The sequence below is a fragment of the Fistularia commersonii genome, chromosome 29 (genome assembly GCF_037954325.1).
Source record: "Fistularia commersonii isolate RoL2024-O1a breed Wild chromosome 29, RoL_Fcom_v1.0, whole genome shotgun sequence".
Taxonomy (NCBI): domain Eukaryota; kingdom Metazoa; phylum Chordata; class Actinopteri; order Syngnathiformes; family Fistulariidae; genus Fistularia; species Fistularia commersonii.
Window position 1 is genome coordinate 2,390,885 of NC_141312.1, and position 24,231 is coordinate 2,415,115.

The 24,231-nt window shown below is 38.7% G+C and overlaps 1 protein-coding gene across 2 annotated transcripts in view; it reads right to left on the reverse strand.

The window, feature by feature from the left end:
* The window catches only part of ppp3ca (protein phosphatase 3, catalytic subunit, alpha isozyme), a 40,525-nt gene extending 18,085 nt beyond the window's left edge, over window positions 1-22,440 (reverse strand). The window contains exons 1-6 of one of the 2 annotated variants that reach the window (XM_086177296.1): window positions 22,196-22,440; window positions 13,269-13,469; window positions 7,937-8,061; window positions 7,742-7,853; window positions 7,017-7,162; window positions 6,789-6,928 (exon numbers count right to left, since the gene is read on the reverse strand). In XM_086177296.1, the coding sequence (XP_086033422.1) occupies window positions 6,789-6,928; window positions 7,017-7,162; window positions 7,742-7,853; window positions 7,937-8,061; window positions 13,269-13,469; window positions 22,196-22,250 (779 nt within the window). In that variant the 5' untranslated portion in view covers window positions 22,251-22,440. The remainder of the gene's footprint in view (window positions 1-6,788; window positions 6,929-7,016; window positions 7,163-7,741; window positions 7,854-7,936; window positions 8,062-13,268; window positions 13,470-22,195) is intronic. The other variant, XM_086177298.1, reaches the window with a different exon arrangement.
* Between the last annotated feature and the right edge of the window lie 1,791 nt (window positions 22,441-24,231).

Genomic DNA, 24,231 nt, shown 5'->3' on the forward strand with positions numbered 1-24,231 from the left:
GATCCGAGGTACTCTGATGGAAAATCACGTTATATGTAATTAATTTTTATCGCATGACATGGGTATTTGATACATCAGAAAAACAGAACTTCATATTCGGTCCAAAAACCTGTTGGAATTTCAAATGAATTATTTAAAAATCATACAATGTGATATGCTGGATTTTTATTTGAGATTATTTTAGACCTCTACACGCTTTGTAATAAATCATCAGCTTATCAAATACTTGTTCTCCCCTCTGATCACATTGTGAAAAAGTAGGCGCCGACTTACAATCACATTTTTTCTCCCTTTACCGCCGGAAAGCTATATCCATATTGAAATATTTACCATAAAGGAACAGCGTGTTCATTAAAATCCCGCATTCACACCGACCGCTAACGTCGCGAATGCACACACACACACACACACGGCTATCTAACGCTCTTCCGTGCAGCCGTGCGTCTTTGTGTATATATTTCCATAACCGCCGTCTGCTACGAGTGATTAAATTTCCGTGAACTCTCCCCGCTCGCTCATGATCCGGAGCGCGGTTTATTTCAGCCAGAGATTGTGTTGCGTTTCCCCGACGAACCCGGGAGAGGCAAACATTCTGCCGGCATGAGTCACGGTGATGGAGAGGTAAGTTTGAAAGTGAGGGCAGAAAGAAGCCACGGGGCGATGAATGATTATTATAGAAACATCCTCCACACAGCTACAGAACAATCCTCCAGAAGCTGCTTTTTGAATTATACAGTGATCCCTCGCTATAACGCGGTTTACTTTTCACGGTTTCGCTACTTCGCGGATTTGCATCTTGCGTTGTGTTCTGCATTCTGATTGGCTAAAAAAGTCACTCCGCTTCTTCTCTACCTGTGCGGCGATAACGTCGCAGTTTAATATGTACACGTACGTAAAATGGCTTGACAAATTTACATGACGTACGTGCAAATTCTCACGATTTTGAGTTTCTCTGAAACCCATAATGTTGACAAAACGCTCAAAAGCTATGCTATCTATCGCAGATAAAGTTAAACTTCTGGCCATGCTAAGGGAAGCTAAAAGCTATGCGGCTGTAGGTCGGCATGACGGAATTAATGAATCTTCCGTTCGTTTCGTAAAGAAGGAAGAAAAAAACATAAGGACGACAGCAGCGATAAGTTTTAATAAGGATGCAAAAAGGGTTGCAACTGTCCGCAATTTTTTTTAAATTAATTTTTAATTTTCTCCCGTTTAATCCAATTACTCATGTCGCGGTGGGCGGAGCTAGTCTCTGCAATTTGAAGCCTTCTGTTCACATTGATGATTAAAATTATTATTTGACAGTACAGTACAGAAGTTATTTGTTGAAAAAAAATGTTTCTAAAGTACAGTACTTTTATTTGTGAAAAAAATGATTGAGCCTGTAAAATGGTTGGTTCTTTCCTTTCAATGTATAATAGAGTATTTAATTGTATAATAATTGTAAAAAAAAAATAAAGGTTTCTACTTCACGGATTCTTTCTTTTCAATGTATAATAGAGTATTTAATTGTGTGATAATTGTAAAAAAAAATAAAGGTTTCTACTTCATGGATTCTTTCTTTTCAATGTATAATAGAGTATTTAATTGTATAATAATTGCAAAAAAAAATAAAGGTTTCTACTTCATGAATTCTTTCTTTTCAATGTATAATAGAGTATTTAATTGTATAATAATTGTAAAAAAAATAAAGGTTTCTACTTCATGGATTCTTTCTTTTCAATGTATAATAGAGTATTTAATTGTATAATAATTGCAAAAAAAAATAAAGGTTTCTACTTCATGGATTCTTTCTTTTCAATGTATAATAGAGTATTTAATTGTATGATAACTGTAAAAAAAATAAAGGTTTTTACTTCACGGATTCTTTCTTTTCAATGTATAATAGAGTATTTAATTGTATAATAACTGTAAAAAAAAATAAAGGTTTCTACTTCATGGATTCTTTCTTTTCTATGTATAATAGAGTATTTAATTATACAATAATTGTAAAAAAAATAAAATAAAGGTTTCTACTTCATGGATTTTGCCTATCACGGGTTCTTTTTGGAATGTAACCCCATGAAAAACAAGGGTATACTGTGTCCCCCACTGGTTCACCGTGAGTTCGCCGTTATTCTCCGCGTCTCCATCGCTCTCCGCGCCTCTTCGTTTGCGGACGTGAAATAGGAGAGGAAACTGAAGAAACACTGTTTTCTCCATCACTTTTTTTCCGCAGTGGCGATAAGTTTTAACACGGATGTGTAAAAAGGGTTGTCCGCAAAAAGACCATGGTAAGGATGGAAAAAGAACATTATGCTGGATATCAACGTTATCTGCACAAAGGCTAAAAAACGGTGTTGTCTTCTATAATAATTGTAAAAAATAAAGCTAACTATGTTGCAGATTTTGCCTTTTGTGGGTTATTTTTTAGAATGCAACCCCCGCAATAAACCAGGGTTTACTGTATTTTCATACATGATAAAATACACGACTAAAACAGTTTAGTCGAACTTTATGCATCTCATTCATCTCGTTTTGTTCCCTCGGAAAATCTGTTTGGTCTTCTTTACTCCGCTAGTTTCCACCACTTTCGCACCATCGATTCATTTATGTTGAATTCTTCGCCGGCTGCTCTTTTCCCGTCATCTACTTCATCATCGACCGAGTTTGAAATCCGCTTTGTAAGGACGTGCGATTTTTTGGGGGTCCTCATACACACAAATGTACAGTCATATTAGGTCGAAGCAGATTTTGACCGATTTTTGAACGCGGTGTGCCGCATAAAATTGGTTGTTATTGGCTTGTAAGGCGGACGGACGATTTTTGAGAAAAATGTAAAGATATCAAGTGCGCCTTATGGTGTGAAAAATATTGTCTTCTTAATCATTCAATTCTCATTCATCCTTAATCTATACCACTTATCCTGCACTCGGGGTTCAAGCTAGCCAAACCCCAGAGATGAGAGAGCGGCGCAATTGGGCAATTTCGGGAACCTCCTAGATGTTCCTGGACGGTAGGAGGAACCTTGAGAACCCGGAGGAAGCCCACGCAGACACGGGGACGACCACGGAGACCCTGCAGCTCCGACCGAGGACCTCCTTGCTGTGAGATGGGAACGCTAACCGCTGCCACCGAAATACGATATATTTAATATTTATTCGATTATTTAATTTATTATCGAATTCAATTCAATTAATTAATTAATTTTATTTAATATTTATAAATTAATAACGTTTATATTATATTAATTTTAATTCATCGATTAATTATATTATATTTATATTAATTGTATAATTATATTTGTGTGAATAATATGAATTAATTAATCATTAATTTTATTATTATTGTTGTTATTGTTATTATTACTTTTATTATTAAGAATAATACCACTTATTATTATTATTAATTTAATATTTATTTCCAAATATTTAAAAAATTATCTGAATTGAATTGATCTTCAATCACGTTATCGGTCCATCTCCGCCTCAGAATCGGATTTGGAAAAAGGGCAGGAAATGAGTTTTAATTCATCGATTAATTACATTATATTTATATTAATTGTATATTTATATTTGTGTTAATAATATGAATTAATTAATCATTCATTTTATTATTATTGTTGTTATTGTTATTATTACTTTTATTATTAAGAATAATAATACTTATTATTATTAATTTAATATTTATTTCTAAATATTTTAAAAAATATCTGAATCGAACTGATCTTCAGTCACGTTATCGGTCCATCTCCGCCTCAGAATCGGATTCGGAAAAAGGGCAGGAAATGAGTTTTCACCCGACACCGGTGTGAATCTCGAGGGCAGTCATTCCGAACGTCGCTTCCTCCCGGTTTCACATTCAGACGATCCGAGCCGAGCCGCGGTTCCGCACAGGAGCCGGCGTTCGGAGGCCTCGTTAAGAAAATCTCGCCGCCGCCGCCACTTCATCTCTTTCCTCCAGCGCCCGGTGTTTTCCTTTCTCATCATCATGCGAGGACAGTCAGCGCCGTCTTCCCGTAGGCGCTCTTCCGCGGGGGTTTAAAAAGCAGCAATTGATTCAAAAACTGTATTTTTTTTTTTGGATCCTTCTCATCTCCTCCATCTATTATTTGTCTTCACCTTTTAAATCTTTTGTTTGGGATAATCTCCAGTAAGTCAAAAACCTTCTGCTGCTTTGAGCCGCTCCCTCCAGGGGTCGTCACGGCCAATCGTCGGCCTCCGTCTAACCCTCTCCTCCGCGTCCTCTTCGCTCACACCGACTAAAATAATGTCCTTTTTCCCTGCAAGGATGGATGGACGGAAGGATTCGCGTAGGATTCTTTGCACGGAGGTTTTATGCAAAAAGAAAAAAGAAATACCTTTGTTTTGAGGAAGGCGTGCTAGAGGACGGGGCTAATAGTTAGCGTGAACAATGAAAACAACATGTGAAGACGACTCGCACGAGAGCAACTTCGTCCTTCAGCGAAAGTGGATTCTGACGGTTTAATAATTCAAAACATTCATCATTTATCACGTATCTTGCTTATCCTGCACTCGGGTTCAACAATCCCCCCCACCGGCCCGTCCCCGGATACCGGAGAACATGGAAACGCGCAAAGGCATGCTCTGGATCTCCAACCCCCGGGTCGCGGACCGGTACCGGCCCGTGGATCGACTGATACCGGGCCACCTGAGAAATAACCAGTTGGATTTATTATTGGAGTCTGAATAATCTTTATTTTGAAAAATGGCCGGTGTCTCTCACTTGAGCGCCGACAAGCTAGCAAAATGAGTAAAAATAAAAAGACGGAAAGCTTCTTTTCGAAAGGGGGAAAGGTGTAGCGAAGAGGCAGAAGAAGAACCTACAACTTCCGAGAAAAAGAAAGATTTTAACAAACGATACCAGGAGTTCTACTTGAAATGTGGATTTATGGTAACGGGTGATTCCCACAGACCGAGACGCTCGGCATAATAGGAGACAACGAAGCCTTCTCGTGTTTTGTTGTTAGCGCAATGTTACGAGGAAGCTGCTAATAAAGTAGCATTCGTGTAAACAGTGGATTCACGTTTGTTATTATAGTCGCAATGTAAACAATCCATGTGTACCCCCGAACTCGCGTTATTTTATGCGGCCAGCGAGAACGCCTTTGTCTTAGGTTAAACACGTGCATCGTCCATAGTTTATGAGGTCCATAAACTAGGGTTTATTCATTTTATTTTTGTCATTGCTATTGTCACTCTGTTTCTGTTGTCATTTAGTTTGGTTTCATCCTTAGTGTCTTTTTTTTTTCCAAATTCTGTTGCCCATTCTTACCATTGTTGTTGTTGTTGTTCTCTCTGCTGTCTATTTATTTGTGGATGTCTTTTGCTATTTTCCAATTGTCTTCTAATTGTCTCTCTATTTATATTCATATCCATATTTATTGACACTATAACTGTTACGCTGCTGTGATGAAAGAATTTCCCTAAATGTCCAGGAAGAGAAAAGTTGATGCTGGTTCAAGAAAGATGGGAATGCATTTGTAACATTTTGGATTTGATTGAGTGATAATTTGAGTTATTTAACATTAAGAAGTAGCAACATTTATTTTACATTACATTTTGGTTACATATAGTTACATTTCGTCACCCTCTTAAATAATCGTCATTTTTTTACAAAAATGTTTTTTTTTGCCTTATCATCTCCTCATGATGCTGACAGCCTCTGGCAAAATTGCCTACATCCTAAGTTAAACAGATTGTGTTATTCTACCCCTTTAGTAGAAATTGCCCATGTCAAGAGTGTGTCAAATGGTTCCGTTTTTTGTGTTTCCTGAAAAATCTGAAAAAATGACTTAAGCGATTATATTAAGAAGGTGACAATTTATACTGTTACTGTTACATTTGAGGGCAACCGTTCTGCTGATGCGTTTCGCACCGCTGCTCAAGACCAGGGGTGTCACACTAAAATACACAGAGGGCCAAAATTCAAAACGGGGACAAAGTCGCGGGCTAACATTGATATTTACTGAAAAAAAATCTTACTCCAGATATAATGAGTCCAAACAAGTTTTGCTTAAAAACTAAATATGGAACAAGCATAGCTAAATATACAATATATCACTTAATATTGCAAACATGCAAAATCCTGTTTTCTGCCTAAGTAGCAGGGTGCCAGTATTAGCATAAGGTCGCTATGACTACTGTCAACAGAGGAGAGGGCGTTTATGGGTCCTCCTGTGATTTTTTTGCCAAAACACCAGCAGAAAATTCTGGGATTTGTAGAATTAGCGGTACATGCACTGTAGACTATAGCGGCTTTGCGGGCCAAATAGAATTACAGTGCGGACCAAATTTGGCCCGCGGGCCGGAGTTTGACACTTATGCTCTAGATCCTCTCCTGGGGGAGGAGCTAAGCTAGGGGTGGGCAAACCACATCCGGACCGTTGGTCTTTTTAATGCGGCCCGCAAAGATTGCTACCTGACACGAATGATTGGATCAATGAATGTCGGAGCTCAAACAGGAGATTATTTCACTTTTGGAGCTACTCTAGAATTTTCCTGAGCTGAATGACACAGATCGGCTTCGTAAGTTAGCATTTACTGCGGATACACTGACACGCATGAATGAGCCAGACGTGAAGCTACGAGGGAAAAAATGGTTTGCGCATGAAATGCAAGATAACATCAGAGCCTATTTTCAAAGCAAATGTCAGACGAGTCTGATATGCAACTGTTTTTTTTTCATATGTATCACATCTTGTGGTGACCCGTCAATGCTCCCCTGAGCTAAAAAGTTTACCCGTCCTTGAGCTAAGCTAACCGGCAAAACGGACGATGGCGGCTCACCTGTAGAAGTAGGAGCAGCCTCGCACCGTGTTGTGGCTAAAATATTCCTGGGTTTTCTCGTTGCCGAAGTCCTCCAGGGGATCGGACCACAGAAGGTCACACATGGGCCCGAAAGCCGGGGGCTCCTTGAACCGGTCCAACTTTCACGGAAAGGAAAAAAAACAGTTAATTGTAAAATAACCACTCCGATCGCGCGGCGTTTAAACTCTGGAGTCGGCGCGTCCGTACCTTCTTAATGTCATCTAAGGTGTGTATTTCTGGTGAAAGCCCGCCGTGGACGCACAGGAACTGCTGGTTCATGAGAGCAGCCAGAGGCAGGCAGTCGAACGCGTCCATGCACGAGTCGTAAACCTGCTCTGAGTATTTGATTTTACCTGTCAGAGGAAGAAATCAAGTCTCCGATATGAACGCTCACAAGGTCACTGCGTGTGGAGTAATATCAATATATGGAGACGGTGGACGTGCTTTGGAAAACACATGAAATGAACCTTTTTGAGAAACTCCTGTCCCTCAAGCTAAAATATACAAGTTAAAACAAAAAAAAAACAAAGATATGGACTTATTGTTTTAACCCTCATATTATGTTAAGGGTCAATTTCACCCATTGGGTCAATGGGTGAAATGGGTCAAATTGACCTTTAACATAATATGAGGGTTAATACAATATAATAATCATTCACTCCCTTCCTGCGATCTTAGCGTCTCGTCTATTTGCGGGTTTATTGTTTACACTCATAACATGTATTAAAAAGGAATAAGTATTCTAAATTCATATTTTTATGTTTTGTGGCCTTCTGAACATCTACAGAGAAGTGGTTCTCCTGAACAAATATGTATGTTGCTCAATGCGTTATGGCACCGTCCGCTAACAGGAGAGGTGTTGCTCGCGATTTCATCAAACTGTGCTACGGGCTACGTGCGACATTAGCGAGAAAACAAAGGGAAGTACTCACATTCTTGTTTGAAGGTGAAATATTCTGTCAAATGTCTACATTCATGGTTTCCACGGAGTAAAAATAGCGTCTTGGGATAGAGGATTTTCAGCGACCAAAGGTATAAAACGCACTGTCGGAATAGAAAACACGGGGTCGTGAGTCACCGACGGCGCTCCGTCGCGGGTTTTCACGTGTTTTTTTTTCGTTTTTCACCTCGATACTGAAGTACCCGCGGTCGACGTAGTCGCCCAGGAACAGGTATCGCGTCGTGGCCGGCGACCCTCCCACTTCAAACAGCTTCATGAGGTCGAAGAACTGGCCGTGGATGTCCCCGCACACTGCAACACAACACAACACAACACAACACAAACGACGTTTAGCATCATTTATATTCAGGACTAATCAAGACGTCTGTATGAGGGAGCATTAAAAGATCACATGTAACGCCTGCAGCGGGAAATCCACTTTATCCGTTTTGAGGGTTCAGGAAAACAGTGGGAAAGATGGCGTGCAGCCCGCCGCAGGACGCCGGGAGCCACAGGTGTGTTTGCGTTCTTCGTGTGCAAATGGGAGCTGGGATTCTGCAAAACGGCTGTGCGAGGAGATTCAGTGGTTTGTATGAGTTTTGTAGCTTAGCGGGCTAATACGTCAGCCCTCGTCACTGACTGTTTATGAGGTTGACTCAGGGGATCTGAGCCTGGCGGGCCTGTGACGCACACACATACATAAACACACACACACACACACACACACACACACACACTCAGAGGTGGGTTATCATACTTCCTAAAAGCACAAAGTCAATTAACTTAATCAAATCATCTGTGACATAAACTTTTACATCAGCCAGGAAACACTGGGATCTTGCTGATGACATCAGTGGCTGAAATTGGTTTCAATATTGATACTTTATGTCCTGATGGAAGAGTTTGATTTATACTGCTATCAAAATGTCCCAGTTTTAACATTTCAAAAGTAGCTTTTATAGTTACCCTTTTGACATCATTTCATAACTTTTATCAATGTGTCTCCAATATCAATACATGGAGATATTATTAAATTGCGTGCATAAATATCCATGTTCATACACATACATGCATGCATATAGACATACATACATGCATATATATATATATATATATATGCACATACATATACATGCATGCATACATATATATATACAGACATACATAGACATACATATATGCATGCATGCATAAATACACACATATGTGTGTATACACATACACACAAACACATGCATACATACATATATACACATGCATGTATACATATATATACACATGTATACACTTACACACATAAATACATATATACACAGACATACAAATGGACACATGCATACATACATACATACATATATACACACATGCATACGTGTATGCACATACACACACTAAAACAGTCATGCATGTATACATATATGCAGAAATATATATAGACATACACATACACATGCATACATATATGTACATTCATAATTCAATGAATATTATTTACAGTACGACAGAATTCACAGTAGTGTTTTTCTCTGAATTTGTGATGTGCATGTATGAGGTTTTTTTTTTTTCAATATGTCCAGTTCGCTGTGCAGCTATGAGTGTGTGTGCGTGAGATGCTTTAGTCACGTGTTTAACAAAATGGCACGGGGTTAACAAAGTTGAGGGCGACGCTCGGTATGAAAGTATTTCCTCTTAGATTTATCGGGTGGCTGCACGCTACAGGCTAACCGTCCAATAAACCGCACGGTTTACCCGCGCTTTGCTGCAGCTTTAACCGCTACAGAACAATCCAAAAAGTTCACCGATCACTTTAAAAGCGAGTACAGCGGTACAGCTTCCCACGGACTTAAGCCGGGATCTCAATCAGACGCGTCTGTGTCCTGAGGAGCTTTTGTCATTCGGAAAGAACGCAGACATTTTTTCGCCTCAAACAGGTAGGAAAAGATGTATCCCCCCCCCGGGGATACACACTTTCTCGCGTCAAAACGGCTCGGCTTTGGAGTGCAAAGCTACTTCTCATTTCCGCACGGCCTTCAATTTTTCATTATCATCTCTCTGTGTCTCCTTCTCTCTTACTCATCTTCCATCTCCTCTTTTTTTTTTTTTCCCTGTCTCCCCTATCAGCTCCACAGTGGCCTTCGCCCACTCAAAGCTTAGAGCAATGTGAGTGGGAGACCGCTTGTGTGACTAAAGCAATCAAATGCACACAACCACATACGCAGACGCACAAATAATCATGTAACACATCCGTGCAAGTTAAGGTTTGGGAGAGCAGAAACATTTCATAATATATGAACACACACGGGTTCGCACAAAGAAAAACGACTGTGTTTCAGGTAAACACGGTTTTCCAGTCGAGGCGGTTTAAACGCGACGATTTGGCGTGAATAGCTGAATAATGCTACCTGCTGCAAAGACGTTACGAGATATATTGTGGACAGGGAGTTGGGAATTAAGTAGAAACCTGGAAGACACGTATTTTGGATTTTATATGAAAAGTATTTAGTGATAGAAGACTATCAGCCAGAATGAAAGGAAAGTAATAAGACCAACGATGCTGTGCCCAATGGAACAAAATGAAAATTGCAATTTAAATACTCCGATTTTTTTTGCCATTTTATTTCAACTTTAAAATCATATAAATGTACCGATATTATTTTGGATGTCATCATCCGTACACAATTAAAAAACAGGAAAAAAATGAGGATTTTCCATATTCAATATTGATTGAAAATACTTTGAACAATTGAAAGAAACAAACGAAAATTTAAATATTCAAAGCAAATAGTTTGTCGATCTTTTCAATCTTTGTAATTTTGCTCTTTTTTTTTGAGATTGTTTTTGTGGTTTTTATAGAAATAAGAAATGAAAAGCTGTTTTTTTTATCAAAAAATCATTTCGTTTTCAAATTTTGAAGCAAAAAAAATACATTGCAAAGTTACTTTTTCATTTTTTCCTTCCTTTTTTTTTTTTTTTTTTTTTTTTTTAAACCCACTGTGTAAAACCCCCGGATGCATGTGAGAAAAAAAAACAAAGATTTGATTTCAGGCAGGGGGGCCACAAAATATTGATCCGAGGGCCACGATTGGCCCGCAGGCCTCGAATCTGAGACCCCTGCTTTATATCGTCCAAATCTGTGAATTTGAATATTTCTAGGAGTTTAAATAAAAGCGTGAACAGTTGCAGGTCTCCATATCACCTCTGCAGGAATGGGTGAATGGATGAATGTCGCTTTAGGAGTTTAATGAACGCGTGAACGCTTGTGTGCCGTGTTAACCGCCCGTTTTGCATGTTTAGTTTAAATGAGGTTATAGAAGTGGGCGAGGTTCTCAAGCAGCACCGCGGCACTTGTCATTACGACAACCATTACACATTGCTCAGCGGCTTTTTATAGAGCCGCCATTATTAATTCATCCTACGAACCTGTAAACTATCAGCGGCGGTGATACGTCAACTTCCGTCGTTGCACATTAAAAAACAATCGATGGATTGTGTCGGTCAGGCCGGAAATAACTTCCCTTACTTATTTTTTTTTTGTCCCCGTCTGCATCATCAATTTACCCGTAGAAACATTCATTCATTCATTATCTAAACAGCCGCTTTTTCGCGGGAGTTGCATTCCAAGAACACCCGCCGAAAAAGAATTCCCGCAAATTAGAGACGTGATCATTTTAGTGATATTTACAGATATATTCACCAAAAATTTGCCAAACTTCCGCAAACTGCACTCTTATACAGTAGACACTTTTGGATAATTGTACCGCACAATAAACACTGAATTAAATACAAAATGTACAGTAAATGAGTACATTAAAAATCATATTACATGTAAAGTAAATCCAAATTATTCATGGAGAGAAATCTAATTTTGTATTTTTAATAAATCATTTTCTAGGGTACAATGCATTGAAAATACTTTGCTGCACCGAAACTTGAACTTCAGCAAAACTTCTGTCTTCTTTTAACATATCGAGAAGTTTTATCTGTTCAGCCCAGTAGTCAGAATCTTTGTGGTAGCTTGAGGTTGATACCAGAGTTCAGGTTTTTTTTTTTTAGCAAAAGAGATCTCGCATTTTATTTATTTCATAATATTTTCATTGTTATTATTATTATCATTATTATTATTATTATTCGTATTATTATTATTATTATATTATACAATTATATTATTATTTATTTTAATTATTTTTACTATTTTATTTAATTTATTTTATTTGAATGTTACTATTTATTTTTTACGTTTTTTTTTTTTTTTTGTTGTTTTTTTTTCTTCCTTGGCTGGAATATGGCTATTTCATCAAGATAAAAAAGTTCCAAAATGGCAAAAAAATGCTGAAGAATAATAAATCACAAGAACCGAATATAAAAAAAAACAAAAAAACGCGAAGTAGTGGGGGAGCGAAAGCCGAACCGCGAAGTGTCGAGGTTTCACTGTGGTGCTTTTCCTGCGGTCAGGATGGAAACTTTTGCAATATCGAGCGCAGGGGTCGGCAACCCGCGGCTCTCTGATCCATCATATTTTAATTGGTTCATTTTTAAAATGTAATTTTAAATTTGAAGATTATGGCGATCTTGTAACATCTAAATAAAACATATTAAAATATTTTTGTCCCTCTTAATAAACGACTGCACGAGGCAGTAAAAGGAGAGAGAGAGGACGGCATTTTTGGTGGATTATTTAAGTTTGGCTTATTCACATAAACACAAGAAAGACTCAATTAGACATTGAGTATCTTTCTTAAAAGTAACCTTAAATCAAACGTTTTTTTCGGAGTTCAAAATATTTTGTTGCATGCGGAAATGTCATTTTGACAATTGCTCATTGCAACACGTTTTGTTTGCACATTCAAAGCGTCACATGCACGGCGTGGAAACGTTTTCACTGTACGGCGAAATTCCCACTTTGCTTTGGATATATTAGCATATTAGCATTAGCATATATAAAAAAAAATACACTGCTCAAAAAAAAATAAGGGGACCCTTATACTACACAATGTACATTTAATTTCCATTTTGTGTTGTTTTGTTTTCAGCTCACTCAGTTATGTAAAGAGCAAAGTATTTAATAAGAATATTTCACTCATTCAGATCTATGTGTTGTTTTAGTATATTTTTTTGAGCAGTGCATATAATGTTATATGTCGTGTTAATTCATTTTGAATGTCAAAAGGGTTGTGTGTCTTCCAAATGGCTCTCTTGAGTGGTAAAGGTTGCCGACCCTTGAACTCCAGCCAGGTAAATAAACGAGTGACTCGACAATCGTCACAATTTACGTTTACCCTATCAAAAATTGCGGAGCGATACGACTTGTAACCAACAGGAGGCGAGTTCATTTGTAAATAAACCCGTTAAAAACCCTGACCTCCGCAGAGTCATTTTGCATTTCGGTCGGGTACCCGGCGAAAACGACGACAAACGCTCATCCGCGCAATCGGACGATCACCAGGGAGCTTGTTTTTGGAGGAGAACCTCCTGGAGTCCAACCGGGGACCTTGGGTTTGTGCAGAAAACATCAGGCCCACCTGTGACCGGCGCGTCGATGTCCAGTATGGTCTTCTCCTGGCGCAGGATGGCGGCTCCCTCGTTGATGATTCGCAGCGCCACCGCTTCCTCCACGCGGCCCTCTTTGGTGAGGTGGGCCTTCAGCAGATCCACACGAGGTTTCCCTTCGCAGTCGAACACTTCCTTCATGGTAAGGCGGTGGCTCAGGGGGAAGGGGACAGCTGAGGACACACGGCGGACACGTGGAAAACTATGAATGGGATCCGGACCGTAACTCCTCTTTGTGCCGCGTGAGGAGCGACCCGGCCAGACGGACGTCCAGGAATTCATGCAAAAATCCAATTTAAGAAAAACCTCTTCCGTGTTTCGCCCGAGGGCTTTATCGAGCCGAGGCCGCGGCCGCCGCTCTATCCGTCTTCTGACGCACCCAATGAGCAGCTTTGACAGGACGACCATTTTTAAAAAAAAAAACGTCCAGCGCGGCGCGCATTTATTCTCGGGTTTAATCAATATTTATACTCAATTTAACAACACAACATTAGATTTTCATGCTGGTGATCTAATTCCAGTGTTTGTTATTAGATTAAATTTTTATATATTTATATATGTGTGTTTATACTCACAAATATATCTATAAATATGTATGTTTACAGCACACACACACACGTATAATACACAAAGATATATATGAATATACATATATAATTACACACACATATATATATACATACATGTGATCTATAAATATATATATGTGTGAGAGATATATATCACACGCATATTTATATATATAGATCTATAGAAGATATATAGATCTATATATATATATAAGATATATATCTATCTATCTATCGATCGATAGATAGATAGATAGATAGATAGACAGATAGATAGATATGCGTGTGATATATACATATATATATATATATATATATACATATGTGAGCATTTATATAAGAATAAGAATAAGAATAAGAATAAGAATAAGAATAAGAATAAGAATAAGAATAAGAATAAGAATAAGAATAAGAATAAGAATAAGAATAAGAATAAGAACAACTTTATTAATCCCGAAGGAAATTGCTGTGCCAGAGGTACAGAAAATATAACAGTAATAAATAATAAGAGAAAGGCAGAATTAGAAATAAAAATAAACTATAAACTATAAAGTGTCTCAGTGAAACTATAAAGTGTCTTAGTAAGCAGTGATAAAAACTATAAGTGTCTTAGTAACAAGTGAGGTAAGGAGTGCACAATAGTATGATAGAAGGGAACATTGTAGTGTAGCTGTTATGAGATGAGATGAAATATTGCACAGTTTCTGAATATTGCACAGAAATATATATGTATATATATATATATATAGATTTATAGATATCACACATATATCTATCTATATATATAGATATATCTGTATATATCTATATATATAGATAGACGTGTGATATATACATAAATATATATATATATATACTTGAGCGTGTATATATATCCATACACACGTTTGTATAGATATATACAATTATATGAGACACTAAGTGAATCTTCAAGAGCACTGAACAAAGAAATGGATACGGTTATGAGCAATTTCATGAAAAATGTCAAATGTAACAAGAAACATTTTTTGGGCGTTAATGAATTGCTTTTTTTTTTTTTTCCTACAGAAAATCGACTAAAATTAGCAGCAGATTGTGAGATGAAACATTTTGAAGACACATCTGGACAAACACGAGCTAATTTTGTCATAACCATCAAATAAAATGACAAAAAAGAAAAGCTCCACAGCGCTAAAAAGCACAGTTAGACGATCCGACGATACATTCGACCAAGTGTTTTCCTTCAACCGCCGATCGCCCCGGATTCCCGGAGGCCATTAAAACGCAGCGGTCACCCGACCGACGGCCCGGTCACCCCGGAATCCGACGGCGGATCATTATTTCTGTGTCAGGAAAAGGTTATTTTAGCAGATCCGCCGCTGATCTGCGTCTGCTGCAAACGCATGCTTTCAGGACAGGCGCCTTGACGTTAATCTATAGATCATCTGGCTTAACGTGAGAAAGAAAAAAAAAAAAAAAACCTTTCTGCACGTTTGAAGCTGTAAATAATTCAGATTAAATGGAAAAACACAGGGCGACGTCCGGTTTGGGGGAGAACCTAGCCGAGACTCGGGAAATGCTAACACGTGCACATTTAACAAGTAGTAGATTCAGGAGTGTGAGGGTTCGCTTGCCAGATTTGTGCAGCGCATAGCAAACAGCGGCTGAACGGAAGAAAAAGGTCTCGTCGCTCGAGCTGAAAGCGAACACGATCAACATGCTCTTTAATAATGAATGCTTGACTAGAGGAATCTCAGAGCCGCTGCTTCCCGCGGATAATGAGGCGAATCCCGGCGAGCGTTTTTAATAGGAGTGAAAATGTTCACGTCGTGTATCCGTGACGACGACGATGTGTGCTTTTGACACATTAGCCGCCAGTGCAAAGTCTGCACAGTCACACGTTTTGGGCTCGTGCTAATGTCGCCGCACGCTGATTATTCACTTCGCGGTGCGACGATAAGCAGCAAAGTGAAAACCTGCTTGCATGATTTTCTCTGCAAAAAAAAATAAAAAATTGACTAGAATTCAAATTACCTGCCGTCCACATCCAGTGTCACTACCGAACTGAAGTATGCAAAGTAGCCGCAATTAAAAATAACAACTTGAATCATTTGGCTAGGCCACATGTAATCCTAATTTTTAATAGTAACAGTAGATATAATGACGAAAAACAAGGCATTTGAAGCGGATGATGTCTTTCCTTTCCTTATTGGTCCAACCCCATCCTGCCAATTTTTGTTTATTCATTTTATTCTTGTCATTGCTACTGTCTCTGTATTTACATTGTTGTTTAGTTTTGTATTTTTAACCCTTCCTGTTCCTTTATGTTGTCCATTATTATCCCTGTTGTTGTTGTTGTTGTTGTTGTTGCTACCGTCTATTTATTCGTGGATGTCTTGCTATCTTCTGTCTCTCTATTTATATTTATATTCATATTTGTTTTACTTATTCTATTTTTTGACATTATAACTGTTACTGTTGCAATCTTATCTTACGATCGACATTAAAAAGCCCCTTTGAAAGGTTGGGGGTCGATGATATTTTGCGGGAGTCGAGTTCGTGTAGATGGTTTTTGTTCCTGTTAAATTAACATTTGTTTGCGTTGTTACCACTTAGAGGAGACTTTACGTTGCAATACGTCGGGATTTCCTCTTGTTTTAATTATATGGCTCGAATCGAGAAAAATGATTTAATGAGTTTTGCTGTGGAGGGTCACGTGGAAACTTGAAATCCCCGGTCATTCTAGCCGGGGAGAAGATGTGGGCGGGAGTGTGTGATTTTAATGCCATGACGGTAATCCAACATCTCCCGCGTCATCTCGGCTTCTTTGTAATGCCTCCTCCTGCTTAGGGTGTCTTTGCGAGTCAATACTAAAACCTATTCAATTTTTTTATACTACATTATTAAATTATATTATATTATATTTTATTATATTATATTATATATATTTTACATGATTACATTTATAATATAATTATATTATATAATATAAATATATAATTATATAAATATATATAAGTTATATCTTCACAGAATTTATATGATATATTTTCTAAACGTTTTATATAATATAAATATATAATTACATAATACAATGTGAATATAAATATATATTAGTTATATATGTATATCATTTATAATTTATAAAATATATTTTATATGAATTTTATATACTATAAATATATAATTATTTGATATAAATATATAATATATATAAATATAAATATATATGAGTTATATATGTATATAATTTACATAATATACTTTATATAGATTGTATATAATATGATATATAATTATATATACAGAAATGACAATATAAATATATTATATTATTATATTTATCATTATTATTATTATATTATATCATTATTATGTTTTCATTATAGTATATATTAATATATATTATATATTATATATTTTTATTGTCATTTCTTTTACTGTTTATACAAGTTCCTACTATTATCTATTATTGTTATGTTTTACTTGAAACTCTGGCACAACAATTTCCTTTTGGATAAATAAAGTTGTTCTTATTCTTATTCTTATTCTTATTCTTATTCTTATTCTTATATTTACTTCATTTTGTTGTGACGTTTTATTTGTGTGTTATGTGATATACGACTGCTCTTGTTTTAATCCTCTGCAAAAGTTCTTATGAGCTGATAAATGTTTACATTAATCATGGTGACAGTTCTATGACAGTGGTTCTTAACCTGGGGTTCAATCTAACCAGGGGGTTTGTGTGATTTCTTTCTTAATATTTTAATCCCTTCATACTAATTATGTCGAGCAAAAGAAACCGGTCAGATAAATATGTACAATATTTTTTTGTGAAAATAACGTTTTGCTTGTTTTGGTCTTTGAACACAGTGATGTTGATGTATGATGTCTTGAATTTGAAAAAAAAAAAAAAAATCACATTTTATTTTCCCAGTAAAGAAGGGTTGGGTGAATGCGCATATGCAACAGGTGGGGTTTACGATTTAACGTCCGTCTACGGCCCGACACGGTGAATAAAATTAGATCGCATCGCTTCTGCAACTTGTTGCTAGGAAATGAAAAGAGTTGGAAAAGGTTTTACCGTTGATAATATTATGAAGGAATATAACAATGAAGGAGGGACTTTAGCGGCTCGGTCATGACCTTGTTAGCGGCGTGCGGTAGCGTGGATCACGGCCCCGTACGTACGGCAGCCAGCTATATCGCGTCGAGATGATAGAAGCTGACTTCTTCTCACCACCCAAGCAGGTTTAAACTAAGAAACACTTTATGTTGCCGGGCAACAGCGGCAGGAGCGGCGGCGGCGGCAGAAAGAAACCGAATTGCATCGGAAAGTCAAAATAGACGCTCAAAGAGCGGGAGAGTCAAAATTTCCGCGTCTTATCGAGGAGTCCGGGTGCAAAGTTAGTTGAGATCGCTACGTTCTCCTTTTTCTGAGGGCCAACGCCGCCGCGGTGAGAAGACCTGAGCTCGGCCGAGGAAACGACGATCTGACCGAGAAGATGCTGTGTTTTATAATTAACACACACGCAAAGACACTTGCGGCTAACCTGGGATCCTAGCAACACTTTTGAAATCAAAAAAATAAATAAAAATATGGTGGAAACATATTTGCGCGATGCAAATAGAAACTTAAGTAGATGTCTGAAGTGAATAACTTTGGAAATTAAAAGCTATTTATGTTTTTTATACTTTTTCTGACTCCATTACATCTTAGAATTGCGAAACTCCAGTCTCTCTCTTTTTTTTTAATTTATTTTATTCTTGTCATTGTTATTGTCCCTGTCTATGTTATTGTTTAGTTTTTTTGTCAATTTTCACCCTTACTTTTTTCCACATTCTGTTCATTCTTATCCTAGATGTTGTTGCTGTTGTTGTTCTCTCTCCTGTCCATTTATGTCTGGATGTCTTTTTCTTTTTCTAATTGGCTCTATTTATATTTATATTTATATTTATATTTATAATTATATTTATATTTATATTTATATGTATATTTATATTTATATTTATATTTATATTTATATTTATATTCATATTTGTATTTATATTTGTATTTGTATTTATATTAATATTTATATTTATATTTACATTGACATTTATATTCACATTCATAGTTATATTTATGTTTATATCTATATTTACATTTATATTTATAGTTAAAGTTAAAGTTATTTTATACTTATAACTGTCACACTGCTGAAGCAAAACAATTTCCCCTGTGGCAGACCTGTCATGGCCCGTTTTGCTTTTTTTTATCTGGCCAAACTATTTTCTTTAAATAATTTAATAAGTATTTTCAATCAATACAGAATTTTAGAATTTAGAATTTCTATGGATGTTTTCATACAACACGTCATTCAGACAATCAGTTGGAAATAAAATGCCAAAAATGTTACCATTTCCAAATTAAATAAGAAATATGGCCCGCCAGGCAAAATAATTGCTCACCCCTGCCCTAAGGGAACCAATAAAATTGATCTTATCTTATCTTATCTTATCTTATCTTATCTTATCTTATCTTATCTTAACATTATGTCACCAAAAGCCTCCAGTCTTAACTAACTGACCTGAATCTGCTTCCTGATACCTACAATGACGCCGCTTTGAAGAACACACACACACTCACACACACACTCACACACACAGCGGCAGTTCTTGCACTGGATTGTGTTTCGTCAGGTTCACGCGTGCCCGAGAAGAGCGGCCTGGTGAGAAACTTGCCGTAGTTTCAGTCGGAGACGTGGCGATAAAAATAACTTGCTGGGAGGATCAGAGCTCGGCGGTCGCTGCGCCAACCAATGTCAGGCTCTACCAGTCTCTGAAACTCTTTGCTGCTCGGCCAAAGTGGAGGGAGGATTATGTTCTAACACGGGTTTGAAAACCCGATACCTGCGCGGAGGTGCATCACGGAAAAATCGAATACCGACCGAGCGGATCTCACGTATTTTCTTGCTCGTCGCCTCGCTGGAAATGTGATTTTATCCAACCGGGAGGCGCTAACCTACTGTGCGGATGCAAACTACAATACGAAAAAATACTAATTGTAATCACGAAGACACGTCTATGACGCCTCGGCGTTCTGGGACGACGCAGGGAGGACAGCGGTGCCGGTTTCTGACCTCAGTGTCCGAGTCCAAAATCCAAAAGTCTGATTAGCAGGTGCCCAAGTGCGGTACAACCAAACAAGTCATCCCTAAAAAAGTGCCATCTCTGGATGAAACTGTTCGCGCGACGCCCGGCTCAACACGCACTTCCATGTTCACTCTGGAAGCGCCAGCTTTTGCACAAACAACACAAAGTTATGCGCCATTCATTTCCTCTGCGCCCATGGTAGCATTTGGATGCAGAGGGAGCAGCAGGAGCAGTGGACTCTGCAACGCAACACTGACTGAGAGCAGGACTTCTACAGCCAGCGATACACTGTGCAGGGGATGGATGGAGGGAGGGATGGAGGGAGGGATGGATGGATGGATGGATGGATGGATGGATGGATGGATGGATGGATGGACAACAGACAAAGTAGATGGATGGATAGATGGATGTACAGATGAATGTATGGAAGGATACATGGATGGATGGGGGGATGGATGGATGAAGGGAGGGAGGGAGGGATGGATGGATAGGGGTATGGATGGATGGATGGCTGGATGAGGGGATGGATGGATGGACAACAGACAAAGTAGATGGATGATGGATGGATGGATGGATGTACGGATGAATGTATGGAAGGATAGATGGATGGATGGGGGATGGATGGATGGATGGATGGATGGATGGATGGATGGATGGATGGATGGATGGATGGATGGACAGAAATTTTGATGGATGACAGATAGATGGATGGAGGGATGGATAGATGATTAGGTTGAAAAATGGATAGATAGATAGATAGATAGATAGATAGATAGATAGATAGATAGATAGATAGATAGATAGATAGATAGATAGATAGATAGATAGATAGATAGATAGAGAAAGAAATGCAATTTATTGGATCGAAATGGCAAATATTTTACTTTACAATCTCAGAGAATATTTTCTTGCAAATTTCAGATTTTAATCCCAAGAATTTGGAGTTCCTCACATCTGCAGCCGCGTGTCAATTTGTTTTTTCGCTTTTATTTTCTTGGTTTTTCTTCTAGAAAATCTGGACGGAAAAGTAAAATTAAAATCGAGAAAACGAGTCCGACTGCAGGGATAACGCCTCACATTTTCAGGGAGGAAAAAAATCGATACATCGCCGAATTCCTCGCGATGACAGTGGACTTCAAAATGAAGATCCTGGATGATTTCCAGGAGATCATTTCTGGAGGGACGCGGAGATCTAATTCACACAAGCATTAAGATCTAACCTCAGGAAGGAGACCGCCAGAGGGGACGACACGTGCTAGATGTTTGTGGAGAGAAAAAGGAGAGGTTTATGGATGGAGGGGAAAAGAGGAGTTAGAGGGGTTAGAGGCAGGTGATCGGCTGTGGCGACACCTGAGAAGAAGAAGAAGAAGAAGAAGAAGAAGAAGAAGAAGAAGAAGAAGAAGAGGTGGCAGAGCATCGTGTTCCTCTCCTGGAGCCTGAAGCTACGCTGCCATGGCGAGAACGAGTGTTTTCATATTCCTGCAGGCGACGTGGAGCTCCTCAGAAGGAGGGATCTAAATGAGTTGTGGTACAAACTGTGATCCGTCTCCACGTCCATCTCTGCTGCACCCCTCCTGCCTTCTCCACTTTTGGGGTTCAAGAAGGAACCCCGATGTTTGTCAAGTTGAATCAATAAAAAAGAAAAAATATAAAAACACCCCATTAGATGCCAATTTCATGGCCTCCTCCTCCTCCACCTTCTCCACCTCCTCCTCATCCTCCTCCGCTGGCCCTGTCCAAAAGCCTGTGAAATCCTGCTGCATCACTGCCCCAGCTTCCACACACACACACACACACACACACACACACACACACACACACACACACACACACACACAAGCTCAGCAATTCAGCAGCCCCTCTGCCAGCAGAGCGGCGGGAACCCATAAATAAATCATTGCATTTTCTTTTTAAACATCTCCATCTTCTGTTTGCGGTTACGTGCGTGCGTGTGTGCGTGCGTGCGTGATGCGGGGCCCCCCACGGAAAATCGGACTGTTTTGTCAACACGACGCACCGTGAAGACAACTTGACGGCCGCGTTTTTTTTTTTTTTTGCACCGCGTCCCCCACTTCCCCCCCCCCCCCCTCCCCACCCCACCGCCCGTTACCGCCGACGTTTTCGTGCACGACGTTAAAAGGCCACATCGTGGTCGTGCACGTCCGGAGACGCTCCGGCTGTTACGCAAGCGTGCAGAGGAGAGGAGACGCACTCACATTTCACCACCCGGTCGGCGGCGGTCAGGACGATGTCAGCGTTGGACATCTTCATGGGCAGTCGCCGTCCGTCTCCGAAGCTGAAGCGTCTTCTCTCTCTCTCCCTCTCCCTCTCTCTCTCTCTTTCTCTCTCTCTTTCTCTCTCTCTCTCTCTCTCTCTCTCTCTCCCTCCCGTCGGTGCAACTCTTCAGGATTCGTCGTCGAAATGCGGCTGGCGCTGTGGCATCACCCGGACGACGCGCTCCCTCCCGCCCGCCCTCCTTCCCTCCGTGCGTGGGTGCCGCTGCCTCCCAGGCTGGGATGGATGGATGGAAGGAAAGATGGATGGAAGGAAGGAAGGATGGATGGATGGGAGGATGGATGGATGGATGGATGGAAGGATGGATGCTGGTGCTGCTGCTGATGCTGCTGCTGCTGCTGCTGCTGGGCTAAGCTGCTACTGTGGGGGAGGAGAGAGAGAGAGAGAGTGAGGGAGAGAGAGAGGCGCACTGGAGGGAACTCCCACGCAAATTCTTCACGGGACTGCCTGGTGCTGCCATCAGATGGAGGCTGTGACGGGGTTGCCCCCTCCTCCTCCTCCCCTTACCCCCCCCCCCCCCCCCACGCATGTACGGAAACGCCACATTTCCGTATTCTCCAAACGCGGCGCGCCGGGGTTGCGTTTGATGCGTTTGATGCGTTCAGGGTCGCAAAGGGGGAGTCGGAAATTTCACAATTCCACTTCAAAAAAAAAAAAAAAATATATATATATATATATATATATATATATATATATACACTGCTCAAAAAAATAAAGGGAACACTTAAAAAACACATCCTAGATCTAAATGAATGAAATATTCTTATGAAATACTTTGCTCTTTACACAGTTGAATGTGCTGACAACAAAATCACACAAAAATGATCAATGGAAATCAATTGTATCAACCCATGGAGGTCTAGATTAGGAATCACACTCAAAATTAAAGTGTAAAAACAAACTCCAGGCTGATCCAACTTTGATGTAATGTCCTTAAAACAAGTCAAAATGAATCTGTGTTGCCTCCTGAGTGGACACTATGATTTCACACAAGTGTGATTGACTTGGAGTTACATTGTGTTGTTCAAGTGTTCCCTTTATTTTTTTGAGCAGTAGATATATATATTTTTTAAATTTCAACTACATTTTATTCCATATTTTAAATGAAATAACAGCAATTAATCAAAAGAAATTATAAGATAAAGTGAGGAAAAATGTATACATATTCAAAAAAATAAATAAAAATAAAGGTCTTCGAAAAGGTATGATCACATAATGAGTATGAAATGTAGTTTCCCTATAATTGCGTTTTTAATCTTGTCCTCTCCTTTGCATTTAAAATCAATCGTTATCATTCTAGTTGATTTTAATTAAATTTAAATACTCATTGTTGTGTGCTAATGGTTGTGACATGAAATGTTGGTTTGGCTTATTTCAGCAGATGACAGAATGAGAATGAGAATGAGAACAACTTTATTTATCCCGAAGGAAATTGTTGTGCCAGAGTTTCAAGCAAAAACATAACAGTAATAGATAAAAGTAGGAAGGAGGAAGAATAAGAAATACAATGAAATATAAATTGTCTTAACTGTTTAAAGGTCTTAACTACCAAGATTTGAAGATTCCCTGCGGCTGTGGGAAGAGGAATTAAAAAGATAATAAAGATAAGGATAACTGTTGTCTTTACAATTGTATTTAAAATTATTTTTAAAATGATGGAAAAATCAAATTACGAAATCACTGCATTACAATATAGTGTGGCGGAAATAAAGAGAAATTGAATGTACAAACATAAATGTGACACAAAAAAAAACGAATCCCTGATTTATCCCTCACCTTCATACAAACTACAGGCACCGTCCTTTATATAATTTTACTCCAGGGGTCACTTTTTGCACTATTTCATCACATATTATTTAAAGATTCAAGATTTAAAGCGAGTATTGTCCCACGCACAGTGTAGAAATGTGTAGTAAAATCCTACTTTGCGGTGCATTTGGATATATGCTAATAAGAA